The sequence below is a fragment of the Furipterus horrens genome, unplaced genomic scaffold (assembly GCF_987537825.1).
Source record: "Furipterus horrens unplaced genomic scaffold, mFurHor1.1.pri manual_scaffold_3, whole genome shotgun sequence".
NCBI classification, from domain to species: domain Eukaryota; kingdom Metazoa; phylum Chordata; class Mammalia; order Chiroptera; family Furipteridae; genus Furipterus; species Furipterus horrens.
The window spans coordinates 183,085,975-183,102,850 of NW_028327173.1; the positions used below are offsets into that span (position 1 = coordinate 183,085,975).

General features: G+C 55.2%; 1 protein-coding gene across 1 annotated transcript in view; it reads right to left on the reverse strand.

Moving 5' to 3' along the window:
* Positions 1–1,560: 1,560 nt before the first annotated feature.
* SPTB (spectrin beta, erythrocytic) overlaps positions 1,561–16,876 on the reverse strand; it is a 116,983-nt gene continuing 101,667 nt past the window's right edge. The window contains exons 29-35 of the mRNA XM_090270981.1: positions 15,995–16,191; positions 15,655–15,704; positions 15,124–15,202; positions 5,710–5,972; positions 3,247–3,420; positions 2,961–3,003; positions 1,561–2,790 (exon numbers count right to left, since the gene is read on the reverse strand). Of these exons, the coding sequence (XP_090127107.1) occupies positions 2,623–2,790; positions 2,961–3,003; positions 3,247–3,420; positions 5,710–5,972; positions 15,124–15,202; positions 15,655–15,704; positions 15,995–16,191 (974 nt within the window). The 3' untranslated portion in view covers positions 1,561–2,622. The remainder of the gene's footprint in view (positions 2,791–2,960; positions 3,004–3,246; positions 3,421–5,709; positions 5,973–15,123; positions 15,203–15,654; positions 15,705–15,994; positions 16,192–16,876) is intronic.

Sequence of the window (16,876 nt, forward strand, 5' to 3'; positions counted from 1 at the left end):
AGGCAGGAAATAAGTGGTGTGGGTGGGAGCGGAGCCTTCTACAGGCCTCCTGTGAGGGGTGCTGGTTGCGGGGAGGGAAGCCCAAGAACCGTCCACATCCCGCCTCAGCCGGAGTCAGCGGAGGCCAGGGGATGAAGGGGAAGGAGGACCACCTGACTGTGCCCAGAAGGAGCCCCCTCTAAACCGCCCTGGGAGTTGTGCTGGTGTGGACTGTAGCTGTGTCAACCGAGTTTGGGAATACTGTTAAAAGATTGAAGAGTAGAAAAAGTAAGGAGGACAAAAAAAAAAAAAAAAAAAGTCCGTAACACCTTGCCAGGGCACCAGGGGCTTAGCCCTCACCTAGCACAGTCTCCCAAACGTGGGTGCCTGCAATTTCAGTCCAGTTGGTTGAGGGCCTTGGGGCCTGTGTGATGTGGGAGGAGGGAGGTGCAGGAGCTGGCGATAGATGGTGGGTCGCATGCAGCTGGCTGCCCTTGGCAGTCGGGCACCTGGTTGGCGAAGTCCTAGTGCTGCCTTTGGGGCCCTTTCATTCTTGGGACTGTGGAGTTGCTTGTTGGAGACTCCTCACTCAAGTGCTCCTTTGGCATACAAGGAGGGTAAAGGCTGTCCCCTTGTCCCTGGGCTCCCTCAAGACTGGCCCAGGGAAGCTGTGGCGGGAGACTTGCCACCACCTGCTTTTGAGCAGGACATGCCCTCAGATGTACCTGAGGCCTTCTTTGTTGCCAGGTGAGTGAAGTCACCTCACCGCCTCCTGCCTTGGTCTCTCCAGGTGTAGGAGGCTGGTGAATGGTCTATACTACATTCCCTGTAGGTACAAAGAGGGCTGTAGGGTAAAGTGCACAGAGGCCAAGTGAAGACCCTGGCCACAGAGGTGGGGACCACCTGACCTGGGGATGTCAGGATCCACCAGAAAACTGCACCCTCCTGTGGTTCTTGTCTGCTGACGGCACCTCCACCTTGACATAGTGGTCTTGATCCCAGAGCTGGGCCTGCACTAAGTGCTCCTGGGAAGGCCTAGGAACTCTGGCTGCCTACCCCGTGGCTTCAGCCTGAGCCTCACCCGCATCCGGAGGAATCATCTCAGTGTGTCTAAGGCTCCTTCCCATGGGGAAGGCGATGGAAGTAGCAGCTGCAGGCCCCGGAACCTTCCTGGGCTCCCCAGGGGAAGCGCCTACTGCCACCAACTTGACCCAGTTTTGGATTTAACCCCAGTCAAGATGCTGGGCAGGAGCTGTATTGCTTTCAAAGGGGGGTTAGGGAAAACCCTTGTGGAATGAGTCCCCTCCTCCCTCCGGAAGTCCAGCCACCGCAGCCTGGGGCAGGCTGTCCCTGCAGGTCTCGGTCGTAGGGCCCCTTTGGCTGCACTTGGGGTGGGGTTCGGGGGTAGGCATCAATGGCTTCCACACCCATGTGCAGAACCTTCAGGAGAAGCTGGGCGAGGGGTGCCGCCCTTCATGGCTGTGGCCCCAGCTGTCCATGGGTTGTTACCTGGGTAGTGACACAGCCAGGTGTGGCCATGTGTGCCACCCCAGGGTGATAGGTCATGCATGAACTTGGCTGTCCAGCTAGTGCCCTTGGCTGATGCCAGCTGCAGACAGTACACAGTGGGCATTTGGCTTTGCTTTGTTTCAGGTGCTGGGCTGTCCATCTGGTATCTGGGGACCATACCATCTCTAAGGGGTCCTGGGTCTGAGTCAGATATTGCTGGTTCAGCTGCTACTGGGAGGTGGGGTCGGGGGCCCAGAGTGGAGAGGCAGCGCCTTAGGCAGTGTCAGGACTTGGACAAGTCTCCTTCAGGTCAGAGCTCAGGCCCCAGGCTCAAACTGAAGTTTTAGAAAGACCAGCTGGAGAGCTGCCTGATCCTTCTACAACCTATGGTTGGTAGCAACGGGTGCTGGAGGCAGCAGGAGGCTCCCCCTTGCACCCAGGACCCATGGACCTTGGAGGGTGCCCCCCTTTTTCAGTGGGAGGGGGGAAAGGATGTGGTGGCCCCTGAGGTGAGAGACCCAGTTCTGAGGAAGCCCAGTGGGGAGGAGGCTCATAATGTTCCCTCAGTCCCCAGCAGCCCTTTTCCCAGACCTAGGGCCCTGTGGGCCTACTGAGGGCTCCTTCCTCATGCCCCAGGGGTGGGTCAGGTGTTTCCAGTGTCGTCTTCTCTTTCCCTGGTTTTGACTAAGTCAGGGGTGACCCCAAGCAAGACTCACTTTGAGAGTGGGCAGCATCTGATGCATCTATCAGCTTTCTCCAGCTTTCATAGGGCTTGGGGGCCTGGTGCATCCTCAGCCCAGGAATGGGGTGGGGAGAGGGCGTGTGCCTGGGAAAACCGTATTCTGCCCCCAGGCCCGGAGGCCCAGCAGAGCTGGGAGCCCGTCTCTGGAGCTGCTCTGCAGATGGTGGGGGCGCAGGCATCGGGCCAGGCAGGTGAAGGCAGGTATTGCAGTGCAGTGGGGGCCCCAGAGCCCTGCCCGGCGACGCAGAGCAGGCAGGCAGCGGGCAGCAGGCAACCAGGCAGCAGGAGGGCCATGGTCAAGGCCAGGGTGCCCCACCCTTTCCTGGGCAGTCGAGGGAGGCACTGCGGCACCCACCCGCAGCCTGGCGCCACCTGTGGGGCACCGCAAAAGGCTACTTCTTTTTGGGGAAGAAGCTGAATCTCTTTTCCTTTTCTTTCTTGCCAAGGCTGGCGTCAGGGCCGATGATGGAGGGCAAGGGCAGGCTCTGGGCCTTGGTGCGGATACTCTGGGACTCGTTGATGGCGGTGCTTACACCCTGCAGCCAGGACAGCATCTCCTCCTGCAGGACGGGAGGGTCAAGGCCTCATACCTCTCTGGAGGGACCCCACCAAGGATGGGAAGGGGCCCCCGGACTGCCCGTTCTGAGGGAGCCTTGAGGTCAGGTGGACTTGAGCCTCCTCCGCCTGCCCCTTTGTTAGCAGGGTCTGGGCCGGGCTGCCCTGCACTTACCTCATCCTTGCCATGGAAGAGCCACTCACTGCCATTGCTCAACCTGGGAGGACAAAAGGTTTCCTGTCCTGTGGCCACCCCGGGAACCCTCTGCTCCCACAGCCCCCTCTCAGGCACATAGCACCTTCTGAGAGAGGTAAGAATCTGGACCATTAGCCTTTGTGATTTGAAAACCCCCTGAGGGCCAGCTCAGGCATGGAGCAGGTCCCATGTAGCGGGCACCTGGCCAGCCACTAATGCAAAATCAAACCACCAGGGAAGGGGCAGTGGCCAGGAGGGGTCTCACCTCAGTTTGAAGACGTGCTTCTTCTTCTTGTAGTTGGCAGCAATCTCACAGATGGCATGCCTCAGGGCCAGGGGTTCTTCCCCATGGTAGGGCATCCCCAGGGCCAGGTTCTTGGCGTCCTTGTAGAAGGTCAGCTCACTGTTCCTGAGCACACAGTACAGGTTGTTCCAGGACCTGCAGCGGCGCAGACGGGCAGGTCATGCACAGTCCGGACACAGCAGCATCTCGGTACTCCACTCCTACAGCTGCACCTTTTTCATTGCACCATTGCCCCTCGGTAAATAGTAATCTATCTTACTGTAAAACAGTCATCTCCATGTAATTTCATGACCAAAAGTTAACTATTGTTAACATTTAATGTATTTCTTTCTAGTCTTTTTCTCTATTCACATATTCACGTTTTCTTCTACTCACACACTGGGGTAGACCAAAGTAGGTTTGCAGTTGTGAGCACCCAAAACACAGTTTATTCTTGTATTATTATTTATTAATTGTATTTATTTGTATTACAGCTATAAACCTACTTTTGCCCGCCTCTGTGTGTAGCTAAAATTGGACTATACTGTATAACCAGTTTTGTGTCCTGCTTTTAAGCCTTAACAATATATCATGAGTTATTTCCTCATATCCTCAACTGTTTCTTGAAAGTAATTTTGAATAGCTATATGGTATCCTGTCATATATATAAATAATCTCTTTACTGGTGGACCATGTGATACTGGAAATTTAAACAGTACAATTTAACAATGTGATAAACGTTCTTGTGGATAAATCTCTTTGCTTATAACTCTGATACTGAGATACATTTTTAGAAGCAGAATTATTGACTCTAAGACCAACAGTGTAAACTTTCCAGAGCATTTCCACATCCATTAGCATATTTGATTTTCACCACAGGACTAGGAAATGAATAAAGCAGGGGTTTGTGTTGGTGGTTGTATTATTTTTTGTTTTGTTGCTGTATGCCAGGTATACTGTACCAGCACTTTTAAGAGAAATGTATTTGTGGAAAGCCAGGCTCATCTCAACTGGTATGTGTGGGGACAACGACAAGCTTACAAAGTAATGTGTGGGCTAACTAGAGTTCCTTCTCTGATCAATGGGAAACGTGGCCTTTTCACCGAAATGAATGGCTGAGAAACATCTATGCTTTTGTCCCCTTCCGCCCCTTTCCTTCCTTCCTTCCTTCCTTCCTTCCTTCCTTCCTCCCTCCCTTCCTTCCTTCCTTCCTTCCTTTCTTCCTTCCTTCCTTCCTTCCTTCCTTCCTTCTCCCTCCCGCCCTTTGGAGCGCAGGAAGGTGGAAAGCTAGTAGGGCATGTGGGGAGGAAGGACTGGAAGGTCAGAGAGAGAACCTGACCTGCACAAAGCTGGCAGCACAGCCCTTTCACAAAGGCCAGGTTTCTGACGCCCAGCTTGGGGGTCTTTCCTGTAGCTCTCACCACCACCTTTGAGCTGTAGCCCAAGTAAGGCAATTGCTAAGAGGGGCTAGGTCTTGGAATAGAATTATGCCTTGAACAAATAACTTAGCCCTTATGAGACTGTTTCCCCATCTGGAAGATGGAAACCTCAATATTACTGAGTGGTTAGGAAGATTTTAGCATTCCTGACATAATGCCTGGCATGCAGTAGGTACTCAATAAATGCTAGTTTCCTCTTTCCTGGTGGACAGTCCACGTAAGCAATACACCTCTTCAGGGCAATGGGGTCCCAAAATTCATTTTTAGAGTTTGCGTTAGCTTTGGCATCCCCCAGGACAGGCCCTGTATGCTGCTGGTTGGCTGTGGGGATATGGCCAGCTTCAACCTCTCCATGCTCTCTGTTTCCCTAGGACCCCCTGAACCACTGCCTGAAGGCAGAGGCCCCAGAGTCCTTTTAGAGGTATCCCTGGATAGACCAAACCCAAGGGCGTGACTGCCTCAAGGGTCAGGAAAGGACACAGCCTTTGAATGGATTCCTCAAGGTCATGGAGTCACTGTGTGATGGTTCTGCGAGGGACCTCCAGAATGTACCTTCGCCCCCCACCCCTCCCTGGGGAAACTGAAACCCAGAATGGCAAAAAGTGGGACTTGGTCAAGACTCTTGTTAGTGCCAAGACTGACCTACCCCAGCGCAGGGATGAGAAGAACAATGGTGTTCTCTGAGTTCCTGCTCTGCGCCAGGCACACTGTCTGGACCTGAGAGGCATGCTATCCTCAACATTCCCATTTTACAAATACGGAAACTAACTTAGGCTGAGCAACTCATACAAGGTCATAGCATTTGAACTTGGGACCAGAACTGAAGACAGGCTTTCCCTGACAGACCATGTAGCCCCTGGGCTGGTTGAGGGGAGTACCCAGGAGCTCTCAAGACCAGAGAGGGAAAGGGCACCCTCTCCCCCAACACAGACTGATGTTGCCAAGGCCCTGCTGGTGAAGTCCCTGAGCCACCAGCCCCTCCCCCCGTGGCCTCTTCCCGGCACACCTGTTGGATGCCTTCTTGTTGGGCCCCTCCAGGTCATGCTTGCGGCCCAGGTAGCCCTCCATCTGCACGCTGTGCTCGTGGTCCCGCTGCGCCGGCAGTGTTGTGGGCTCATCACCCTCGCTCAGAGGCGTGTCCAGAACCTTAAAGAGAGGCTCGGTGGCGGGCCTCTCATCCCTGCCGGATTTCTCCTCCTGCCCTTCCTCCTGTGGCCCTGGTGTGGGTGGTGGCTGCAGGTCCTGAGGCCACTGTCTCTCTTCTTCCCCCTGCTCAGGGGCACATGGGAGGAGCACATCTTGCTGGGGTTCTGCCCTGGGGGTGGCTGCTCAGCAGAACCGGGGAGCCAGCAGGCCCCCACCTGAGCCTGGTTCCTTTCCACCCTGCACCTCCTGCCCCCTCCCCCTCCCCCTGGCTCACCCTCCACCTGCTATGGGTACCCAGCTGGCCGGCTTCCCTAGACTGCCCCTGTCTCCAGCTCCTTTCCTACCCCCAATCTAACATCAGCGGAAGCTCTGAGAGTGAGCTGAAGGTGGCCTGAGCGATGGTCTCATCCAAGGGCTTCCAACCTGGCTGGCAAAGCCCTGGCTGCCCGCCCGGCTCCAGGCCCCACCCCAGCTTCAGTCACATATGTGAACTGGGGCTGAGTTCTGCATGGGCTCTGGCAAGACTTCCTAGGGAGAAAGGGCTGCTGTTTAGGCAGGTTTGAAAAACACTTGTATAAGATGTTGAATGGAGCTCTTCTGTTACCTTCTGCTTGTATCTGAACCCTCAAAGTTAGGGCACCAGGCCTATGTGTCCCCCACGACCTTAAAAAGGAAGAGGCCAGACTAACTGGCCCTACACCTGTCCTTCGATGGGGATTTCTTGGGGTAGGGCAGCAGTTCCCAAGTTGGGCTGCCTTAACACTCACCTTGGGAGCTTGAACAAGACAGTCCCAGACCCCTCCCTCAAGATGCTGCTTTCACGGGCCTGGTGCGGGGTCTGCACATGGGTTTTTCTTCATAAGCTTTGCATCATTCTGATGTGCAGCAGAGGGGACAATCGCCTGTAAGGAGTCCCTGCCCTAGGGAAAGACTGTGGCTTCCCCTGCGCCTCCCTGTGGAGGGTTGGGTGCTCCCCACCTTTACTCAAAGTGAGGGAAGGGCCCTCATATGTCAGGTGCCCATGTCCCATTCCCCAGCTGGGTCCCAGAACCCTTGTTGATCTGCCCTTGTGCCTGCTGCAGGAGAAGAGAGGGCAGGACAGATGGGGCAGCAGGGGCAGCTTGCCTCCCACTGCCAGGTGAGGCAAGAATGGCTGGGTTGCCTATGTACCAAATGAGCACCAGGGAAGGCAGCCTAGCTTAAGCCATTGGTCAGAGCCCCATTTCAAAGGCCTGACTGCTGGAGACTTCACAGCACCAGGGGGCCCCCAAGCAGGCTGTGTCTGAACACCTGAAGGACCAGGGCCACCCCAGGCAGTAATGAGACTCTGCCCCCTTATCTACTCCCTACTCCAACCACTGAAGATGGATGGAGGCCCAAAGAGTGTTGGAAAGAAGCCAGAAAAGAGCAGATCCCGTGCTCCCCACTGTGGATCCTACAAACATGGGTCAAAACTGAAACAGAGAGATGGAGGATGGGAGGGTGTGGGCACTACAATGGACATCAGATTGAAGATTTAACTTGGGCAGGCTAAAAGTGACCACGGTCTGCCTGAGATGGTGCTAAGGAATGGGAAGGGAGGCTCAGTGGAGAGGTTTGAAGGCAGTGCTCAGAAAAGGGTAAAGCTATTCATGTTTGTATTCCATAAAATTAGGGCTGTTATGACTGGAAAAGTTTGAAAACCACCACCCTACTCTAATACCTTCAATCTATGAGAAAACCTTTGCTCAGAGAGGCCAAGAGACTTATCCAAGATCACACAGCTTATAGGTATTGGAGACAGTTAAGAACATGCACTCCAGAACTACACAGACCTGAGTTTTTACCTCATCTTTAGGGCTCTCATCCTTTTCTGTCTTAGAACCCCTTGAGAGCTGTGGCCAGCAGGCCACACTCATCTTTCCATATCCTGTACTATTTGTATCTTCAAGAGTGCAATGAGCCAGCATGGCCACAAGGGTCTGGGGGGCCCAAAGCCCTGCCTGGAGTGTCTTCTAGCAGGGAGAAAGGGCAGGAGTAGCAGGAATAGGGCTGGGAGCCTGGGGCTGGGGTGCTGTGGGCCCAGGTAGGCCAACAGTCTGGCCTGGGTATAAAGTTTGGGGAGGCGGAATAGCACCGCGGAAAGTGAAGCCCCTTTTTATCCGTAACTTTTCTGCCTGGCCACACTGCTCCTGGTGGTGGGGCCGGAGCCCTCCCCGCACCTGCCCTGGGGTCTTAGGGAGGTAGCATGGCAGATGCCAGGAGGGGAGCCTGGCAGACCCTCAGTGTGTTTGCCCCTCTCACCGAGCCTCTCTCCTCCTGGGACTGACTGGTCTCACTAGAGCCCTGTGGGTCCACATTTTCTTCCTATACTTTCACTTCCATTCTCCTTCCTTTTGGGAACTGTCCTTGGAAAATAAAGATGACTTTTTCTAGGACGGCTTCCCAGTTAAATTTCACCTTTCTTCTGCTTCCTCCTGATGGGTGCCTGACCCGCATTCCCTGGCAGGGACATTTTGCAAAAGTTAAATGGCTGGGTCATGGGTTGGCTTTGGAAAACAGGGTTTTTCCAAGGTTTACAAAGGTTTCTTGTATGCTCTTGACTGTTCACGAGGAGGCAATATAAAATGCACCCTGTCCTCTCTGTCCTGAAGGCCAAGGCCGGAGGAGGAGGAGCCGTTTGGTGGCTGCTGTTCCCTCCCAGGCCCGGGGCCACAGGGCTCCTCTTCCTCCTGGGCTGGGGGAGGGGACACCGATGAGAAAGATAGTGGCATGGTTTGGGCAGAAGGGTCCTCCTGGCCCAGGTTCCAGGGGCAAATATGCTTTGTGCCATTTTATGGGAGAAAGCCAGGAAACTGTGGGGAGGAAGTGGCAGTTCTGCTGCCCCCGGAGCCAGGCTCTGCTCTCATATGGACACTGTGCTGCCCAAAGGGTGGAGGGATCTGTGGGGCCGGCGCTGGCTACTTGTGCGGCTGTAGAGACAGGAAGGTTCTGCCCAAAGGCCCTGGTGGATCAGATGACCTGATTCGCTTCTACCCTCCCTTCTATAAGGCAGAGGCCTGCCGCCTGAGCCCTCAGGCCATTAGGAGGACGCAGACGCTACAGCTGCACTGCTAACGGGTACCCAGCCTAGAGGTGCCACCCTGAGGAGCTGGGGGACGCTGGAAGGGCAAGGGACAGCTGCTTTGAGAGTCTCAGTGTTGGGTTGAGTCTTCAACTGCAAGTGGGAGTTGCAGCATGAAAGAGGACGAGGGTGGGGGGCTGGAGTGAGGGGAGGGGCTGCCAGCAGCATGGAGCCAGGTCCTCCAGCTTGGGGGACGGACGGGCAGGGGTTGGGGGAGACGGCTGAGACCAGGTGGGCATGTGCACTGGCTGCTGGGATCATGATGTCAGGGGAGGGAAGGGCACAGAGAGGGTCGTGGTCGAACAGGGAGAGGCTCCAGCTCCTGATGGGTGGGGGGTGGGGAGAATGGACACGTCAGAATCTTGTAAGCTTGACTTTTTAGGGTCCTGCATTTTCAGGAAGCTGGCTTGGCTAGGGGTTCAGGCAAGGGTTGAGGGTTTGCTCCACAAAGGAAGTTCAAGAAGGGCCTGAGAAATGGGGCAGGATGGGTACATTTCTTCTCTGGACTCATGGAGTTAAAGGTGTACTTCCAGGCTCAACCAGCAGGCGGCGGAAGGCACAGCACACAGACAACTAGCTCTAGCTCCTAGGAGAAAAATAAACTGGTTTGCAAACACGGGATTTTTTGCAGGTTCTAAAAGATGCTCAGTGACCTCAGATACACTAACAAGCGAAGACACAAGTGAGGGGGCATCTCTCTAAAGGAGATGCTGATGAGTGAGAACCAGGGCATAAGGATGCTCCCTGGAAAGAGGTTTGACCTTAGCCGTGGGATGGTCTTTCCTACGTCACAGCAAGAGTGGATGTGGAGTGGGTCTCAAGGGAGAGGCGCTCCAGGAAGGTTGGGGAGGGCTTCGGCAATGGATGTTAGAACTCATGGGTGGTGTTTCTCTTATGAGATGAAAGTCTACAGTGAGGGATGGAGGAAAAAAACGAAGACTTAACTAATCACCTACTAGATGCCAGATATTCCTCCTACATCCTCTCTTCAATTCCTGGGAAGCAAACGTCATCACTACGCCTGTTTTGCAGATGAGAGAACCAGGGGTCGGGGAGAATGGATCATGTGCCCACAGTGACACATCTAGGGAGTGGACGGTTGAGCAGGCAGATCTGTCTGGTCTCACTCTGGGCTCCGCCTGCTGTGAGGGGGGTGGTGGTACTATTCTAGAGGAAGGTACCTATCTGATGGGGTTCACAGGCTTGCTGAGACAAGCTTGGCTTACCTAAGACTGTGGCTGGTCCTCAGAGGCAGCTGCATCCTGCCAGAGCCACACTGGGAGGGGGCAGAAGAGGGGCTTGGAGCCAGTCGAGACCCATTGCTGAACTGGGGAGTGGGGGAGCTGGCCACTTCCATGGCTGAGAGCTTTACCAGCCCCCAGCCCAAGGTGAGGGGCTATAGCAGACAGTTTGGGAAGGCTGTTAAGAAGATAATTGTTTGCAGGAAAAGAAAGAGAGGTGGTTTGCTGAGTTGAGAGCAACCAAAGAGATGAAGAGATAGCAATTTAGGATGAGTGGAGACAAATGTCGGAAGAGAAGAAGTTGTTGCTGAGTAGGGGAAGAGTGCTTGAGGAGCTGAGGCTGGACCAGGCAGCAAGGGGTCCTCCCGGGGGTGGCGGGATGGTGAGGGGCTCTCATGAGAAGTGAGGTGAAGGGCGCAAAGTCAACGCTGTGCTCCAGGGGCAGGCTGTCTGACAACTGGGGAACCAGGGAAAAGTGGGGGGGAACACAGCATGGAAGGCCTCCAGGTCAAGTGAGGGGGAATGGAGAGGGGAGGAGGGGGGACCTGGCCCACTGGCAGCATTAGGGACAAGAGGAGAGACTTCTGTCTTCATTGTTCTCACCACTGGTGTGGGCTCTTTGCGTCCCTGCCCTGGAGGAGCAGGGAGCTTGCTGGGTCAGCATTAGAAAGACTAAAAAGGGTTAGAAGGCACTGACTCCCCCGTCCAGATCCATCACCCATTGGACAAGTGGGGCAGCTTCAAACTCTGCTTCTGAGATGCTTTCAGTATTAACTGAGGCCATCCTCAGCCCATCCAGTACCTGGGATGCTCTGAAATGTAGTTTGGAAGAACTTAGGAGGAGCCCTTGGAGCAGCGAGGCCAGAAAGATCACGTCTGACCACAGCACAAAGAGCTGGGCACACCCAGCAGTGAACAGCGGTCCAGAAAGAGCCTGGAGTACCAGGGCTCGGGGCCAGACTGTAGGCAGACACGCCCCAGCCTCGCTGACTCAGGCATCCTGGGGAGACAACGACACACCCAAGTTTAGGGGAAAGCTGAAGTTCTTTCCAGGCCGGGTCTGCTCATTATGAGCAAACACACGATTTGCATTCACTGCAGAATGCCTGAAACAGCAGCTCCGTGTGGCCTCACAGAGGGAAGGGAGCAGAGAGGGGAAAGCTTGCTCAGGCAAGAAGAATCACAGCTGCTGCCTTCACGCCCACAGCCCTTCCACCCAAGGACGCCAGAGCCCGCTCTCTGGCTGCTGATTAAAGCTTCAGGCTCACTGCCGGGCTGGTGGTGGGGGTAGTTGTACAGGTTGCCAAAGGGGTGGCAGCAGCTGGAGCCAGCCAGGGACTGGGTGAAAAGTGTCCTGTCTCACAGAAGTGTGGGAGGGGCTGCAATCCAGCGCCTGTTCAGCCCCTGGGGCACCATCCCTCATTCTCCAGGGCTGGCTACTCCTGAGAAGCACCAGTGGCCTTGAAGACTAAGACTACAGAAGGGAGAGGCAAGGGCCCTATGTTCATCCCTACTGAGGAAGCCAGCTGCAGGCAGTCTCGAAAGGTCATGGTAAGAGTGTTGGCTGTGAGTGGTTGGGTGCAAGTTTTTCATGACAACTGATTAGGGGGCCTGCCAGAAATGGCACCTAGGCAGTCACTTTCTGGAGTGGCCTGGCACCCTAGTGAACCACAGACTGGATCTGGCCTTGAGGCTTGAAGGCAGATGGGGCATGATTGCCCTAAACCATGAACCCGGAAGACAGACTGTTTCTTGTCACAGCCCCTAGAAGCACTGATCCCTTTCAGGGGTGTGACTGTCACAGCAGCTCCACTGGGCGAGATGCCAGGGCAGGCCCTGCTCCTCACCACAAAGCCAGGGACAAGCCCAGGGCCCAGAGGGTGCCCCAGGGCTGGTGGACAGGGGTCCTGACGCCTGTGGTGACTGGATCCCCTGTGATACCACTTCAGCTCCATGACGTCAACCTCAGCATCTCGACAGTCTGTAGTAACTCACCACAAATGTCACACTGAGGATTCCGAGGCTTTCAGAGCCTGGAAGATGAGAGCCTTAGCAGGACCCTCCAGCCCTTCCCGGAGCCACCCCCAAGATGAAGGGGAGACACAGAGACAAGGTGACAGGGTGAGGGTGTCCCAGGTACTGAGAGCAAGGGGGATGGCTCAGCCTACTGCCAGGGCCCCTCAAGTACCCTTGTCAGGAACCGAGGTCCAACCCTGCCTCTCTTCCCCAAACAGGGACAAAGGCAAACACCCCAGCCCTATGCCCCGTCCTTCCCAGCTCCTGCCTCACGCCCACTGGCACCTGACAAACACAAGCCTGGTCCTCTAGAGCTGCAGAGAAGACAAGAGGAAAGTGGGGAAAACCACCTCCCTCTCCCCTTCCCTTTTTTCAGGCACATTGATGACATTCTGGAATGTTCTGGACTTTCTATCATCCTGCAGAGGGCTTTATAAGAACGAAGAGACCCATAAGATTAGGTGGCTTGTCTAAAATCATGCAGGAAGGTTCCTGAAGAATTCAGGACTACAACCCAACATCCTGACCTTTACTCCAGGAGTTTTGCCTGTCCTAATACCTTGTTTCTTTCACTTGGCCTCACACATACTTATTTGTACACTTACCTGTATGAATGGATTGGTTTTTACTGGAAGACAACTCTAATGTGGAAAAGTAAGAGGTGAGGGAGGTGATGCATTACAATGGTGTGCTTGAAGAGAGCAGTGATGCAGGGAGTGGCACTCTGGTCCCTGCGTGTACATGTGTATGCTTGCGTGCACCGGGAAGGGGAGGACCAGAACGGGTCTGAAGGGTGGCTGCCTGTGATGTGCAGCAGCCTTACAGAGGTGCAGGTGCCCGGTCTGCCTGTCTGTTCCCCCAAGCAGGAAGCCGGCATGCACGAGCGATGGTTTTCACATGAAGCAACACCGCGTGGATCTATTCTAGAGGCCACTGACACCAGAGCACACACAAGGGACAGCCGACAGCCACCGTAACCCAGGCCCGCTGAGAGAAGGCTCAGCAGACAGCTGGCCCTTCCTGGGCAAGGCCTGCGGTTCCTGCAAAGCTTTCCCACCCTGCGTGGGACCCGTTCTTTTTTTCTTCTCGTATCAAAAAACCAATTGGTTATCACACCCTCCCTCGCAGTTTCGTCGATTCTCATGTAAACTCAACACAGAGCTGAGACAGAAGAAGCAGCAGGAAATGTTTCCATGAGGCCTCGGGCCTGGTGTTCATTGACTCGCCATCTGGTTTCTTCATGATACTGGGCACAGGCCAGTTTTCCCAGCTGGTGTGGCTGGCTCTCTGAGAAGGGTCTCAAATGTGGGCTCATCCCACCCTTCCAGAGATGCCCAGGTCCAAGCAGGTTTTATTCCCCCCAAACCCATCGACATTCAGGTGTTGGTGGAGACAACTCGGATTCACATGTAATTAAATTTGCACAGATGCACAGGACACAGACAGTGGATGGAGTCATTCGGGTAGTCACAAAGGAGCCCACAGGACTGGGACGCCACCGCACACAGACACACAAGGACACATAAATGAAGCGCAGGTGGTGCGGGAGTCAGGGACAGTCCCAGCCCCAGTGTCCACAGTCTGTGCCAGCCCCCAGTTCTCTCTCCTTCCAGTGGGGGCTGTCACTGGGAGAAAGGGGCTGGGACGAAGTCCACCCGAGACCCCCACAAGCGATGATGGGAGCTTCATTCAGAGGGAACTTCTGGGAGAGACCCTTCAGCAGGAGCCCAGGAATGCCCTCTGCTGGACATGAAGGGCCTGTGCAGCTCAGTAAGGGAGGCCTCTGGCCAGGGTGGAGGCAGCAGAGCTGAGTGAGTGAGAGTGAGTGAGTGGGTGAGTGAGTGAGAGTGTGTGTGTGTGTGTGTGTGTGTGTGTGTGTCACAGAAGTGTGGGAAGGGCTGAAGTCAGGGATTCTGCACAGGAAATTCTGTGTATTTTTTCTGGGGTGGTTGGTGTACCAGAAATTTCCACCTATACAACCAATTTCCCTAACCCTCAACAGTTCAGGCAAGCTCCCCTGGGCACCTATAGAAGTGGGGTACATGCTGTGGTGAAGCCATGCGAGGCACATGATGAATTTTTGCTTTCTTCTCAGTCAACCATTCCCCCAGGCACGTCCCCCAAACCTGGTTTATAGCCCCCCAGGCCTCCTGCTCAGACCTTCTGGATCCTCTTAGCTAAGAGACTTCTTTCAGGCAGGGTGCTGAAGCCATGTGCCCAGGTGACTGGCAGCTGCTGTATCTTAGTCTCCTCCCATTTCTCCTCTCAGCCACAAACCTTCCTTTTCCTCAAGCTGGAGGGTGGGCCCTGTGAGCCGGAGGCCCTGGGGTTCTCCCGCCCACCTGCAGGGCCCCCTCAAGTGTGTTCTTGCCCCAGATCCAGCCCCATATCCAAACTCACTGACCAGCAGGCCTCAGGTCAAGAGGGGGCAAAGCGGGAGGGGCCTGCCTAGGAGGGAGGACTCTGCCTGGGTGGTGGGTGTCCTGCAATGCTTGTGGCTGTGGCAGGCAAGACTGGGCAGTCTGTTTGTGACCGTGTGCATGTGTGTGTGTAGGGGACACTGTGCCAATGATGGAGTGAGAAGGAACATGGGAAAAGGACAGTGTATAAAAATTAATCCCTATATAAACTGTTTCCCCTGATGTAGATGGTGATGTATTTATACAAGAAAATTTATTAGACTAAATAAAACCAAACTAAGAGAGTCATGTCAGTGGGCTGGCATGTCAGTTTCTTCTGGGCTGAAGGGAAAACCTAAGTGAGAAATGTAGGCTGATCTGAAGGAGTCTGGGGGTGGGGTGGCGTGTGCCTGCCCTCCACTTCCGCCCCGGCCCCCCGGCCGAGCCTAGTAGGGATGAGCGGGTTCTGGCAGCAACGACTCCCAGGAACTAGACAAGTGGGACAGGAAACTGACCGGGGACGTTCTCTCCGTGGCCGCTCGATGGGGACCTCGGGGACCCTCCCCTGCTGTCTCGCCTTCCTCCTCTTGAGGCCTACAAAGACACAGCTCTTCAGAAGCCAGCCCCTCTCCGAGGACAGTGCTGACCTCAAAACCAGGCCTTCCCACCCTCCTCCGGGGAGCTCATGCCACGTATCCCCCAATCCAGGCCTTCGGGCAGCCCGGCAGGAATGGACACTCTGGGGCATCCAGGTGGCTCCCAGGGCAGGGGAGGTGGCTTTGCAGCAGCCCCTGCTCTCTGCTGGCTCTGTCTGCATCAGGTCTCAAGGCCACCTGGGATTTGGGGTTGATGAATGCTCCTCTTTGCCTGCAAGCTCCAGGCATTTCAGATTTCTCTAACTAGTGGCCCAGGTGTGAGAGGTGACAGGTGTATTGTTAAAGCATCAGTGGGCTGTTTCTGATTCAAAATACCCTCCTCCCTGCCCCCCCCCCCCCCTTGGCAGAGTGCTCCAGCAAAGCCCATCACTCAGCGCTCCACATACTTACCCAGTTTCCTCTGCGGGGGTCTCTGGGACCTGGCGTTCTTTTAGCTCAAGCTAGGGGAGGAAAAGGCCGAGGGCGTCAGAGCCGCCAAGGAGGGAGACCACTCTCAGACACTTTCTCTAAAGGGGGCTCCCTGTACCCAACACACCCTGGTGTATGTTCTTTTTGGGATTATCCCCTTTGGTCTTTGGGTCTAAAAGTCAGGACTTTCTACTCCTACTTCCCACTCTCCCACCTTGCCGAGCCTTTGACACTGTTCATGGTTGTCTAACAACTGGTTAAGAGTTCTTGACTTGAGACACCCTCCAGGTGTGGCTGCCTGCCACCCCAGCCTCCTGCTCACCGTGGTGGGCTTTTCCAGGGCAGCAAAGCGCTCCGCCCAGGTGGCTGTGGATTTTTCAAAAGCCTCATGCCTCTTGATGAGCTTCTCCACACTGTCCACTGTGTGTCCAAAGTCCCGGCTGGCCAGGTAGGGCTCCTGGGCGATCAGCCATGCTTCAGCCACGGAGGCGTCCCGAGAGAACTGGCACACTTCCAGCACTGCCATGGAGAACAGACATAGGCCCACCCACAGGGCCCAGGCGGCTGTCAGCACCCAAAGGCTTGCTCCTGTGGGGCCTCGGGGGCCACATAGCAGACCGACCCAGAGTTGGCCGTCAGGTGTGAGGACCATGCATGTGTCCTCGGTACTGTGTGGATAACCTGCTCAGTGACAGCCCTCTGCCCGAGACCTCTCCGTCCCCACCCTGGGCCCTACCACATCTCTATCAACGGTCACATTTAAAAAACCCACCAATTAGAACAAACTCCATTTTGAAAAGAGGATGTAGTTTGCACATCTCCTTTGAGGAGCTGCCATCTGCCCTGGACACCCCTTTCCCAGCCCTTGGCCATCTCACAAGATGGTGCACAGGTGGCCACTTGACCAGTCCAGGTCTTCTTGTCTCGGGGTGCCCGCCAGAGCGGTGGGATTTCTCCACCTCTCCTTGTCTCCAGCTATGCAGGACAGCCCTCCTTCGGTGCCTGACACACCTCAGATCAAACATCCCGGTACGTTAGAGCCTTACCTTGACCTTCTCCAAGCCACACTCTATAGGGATCCCAGCCTGACATGAGGCGGGGGGTGGGGGTAGAGGGGCTGGCTGGCTGGTTCCAGCAGTGTGGGTCTTCTGAGGGGATCCCTGAGGCCCTTGGCAATGGAGCTTTATGATGAGTGTGCTGTGGG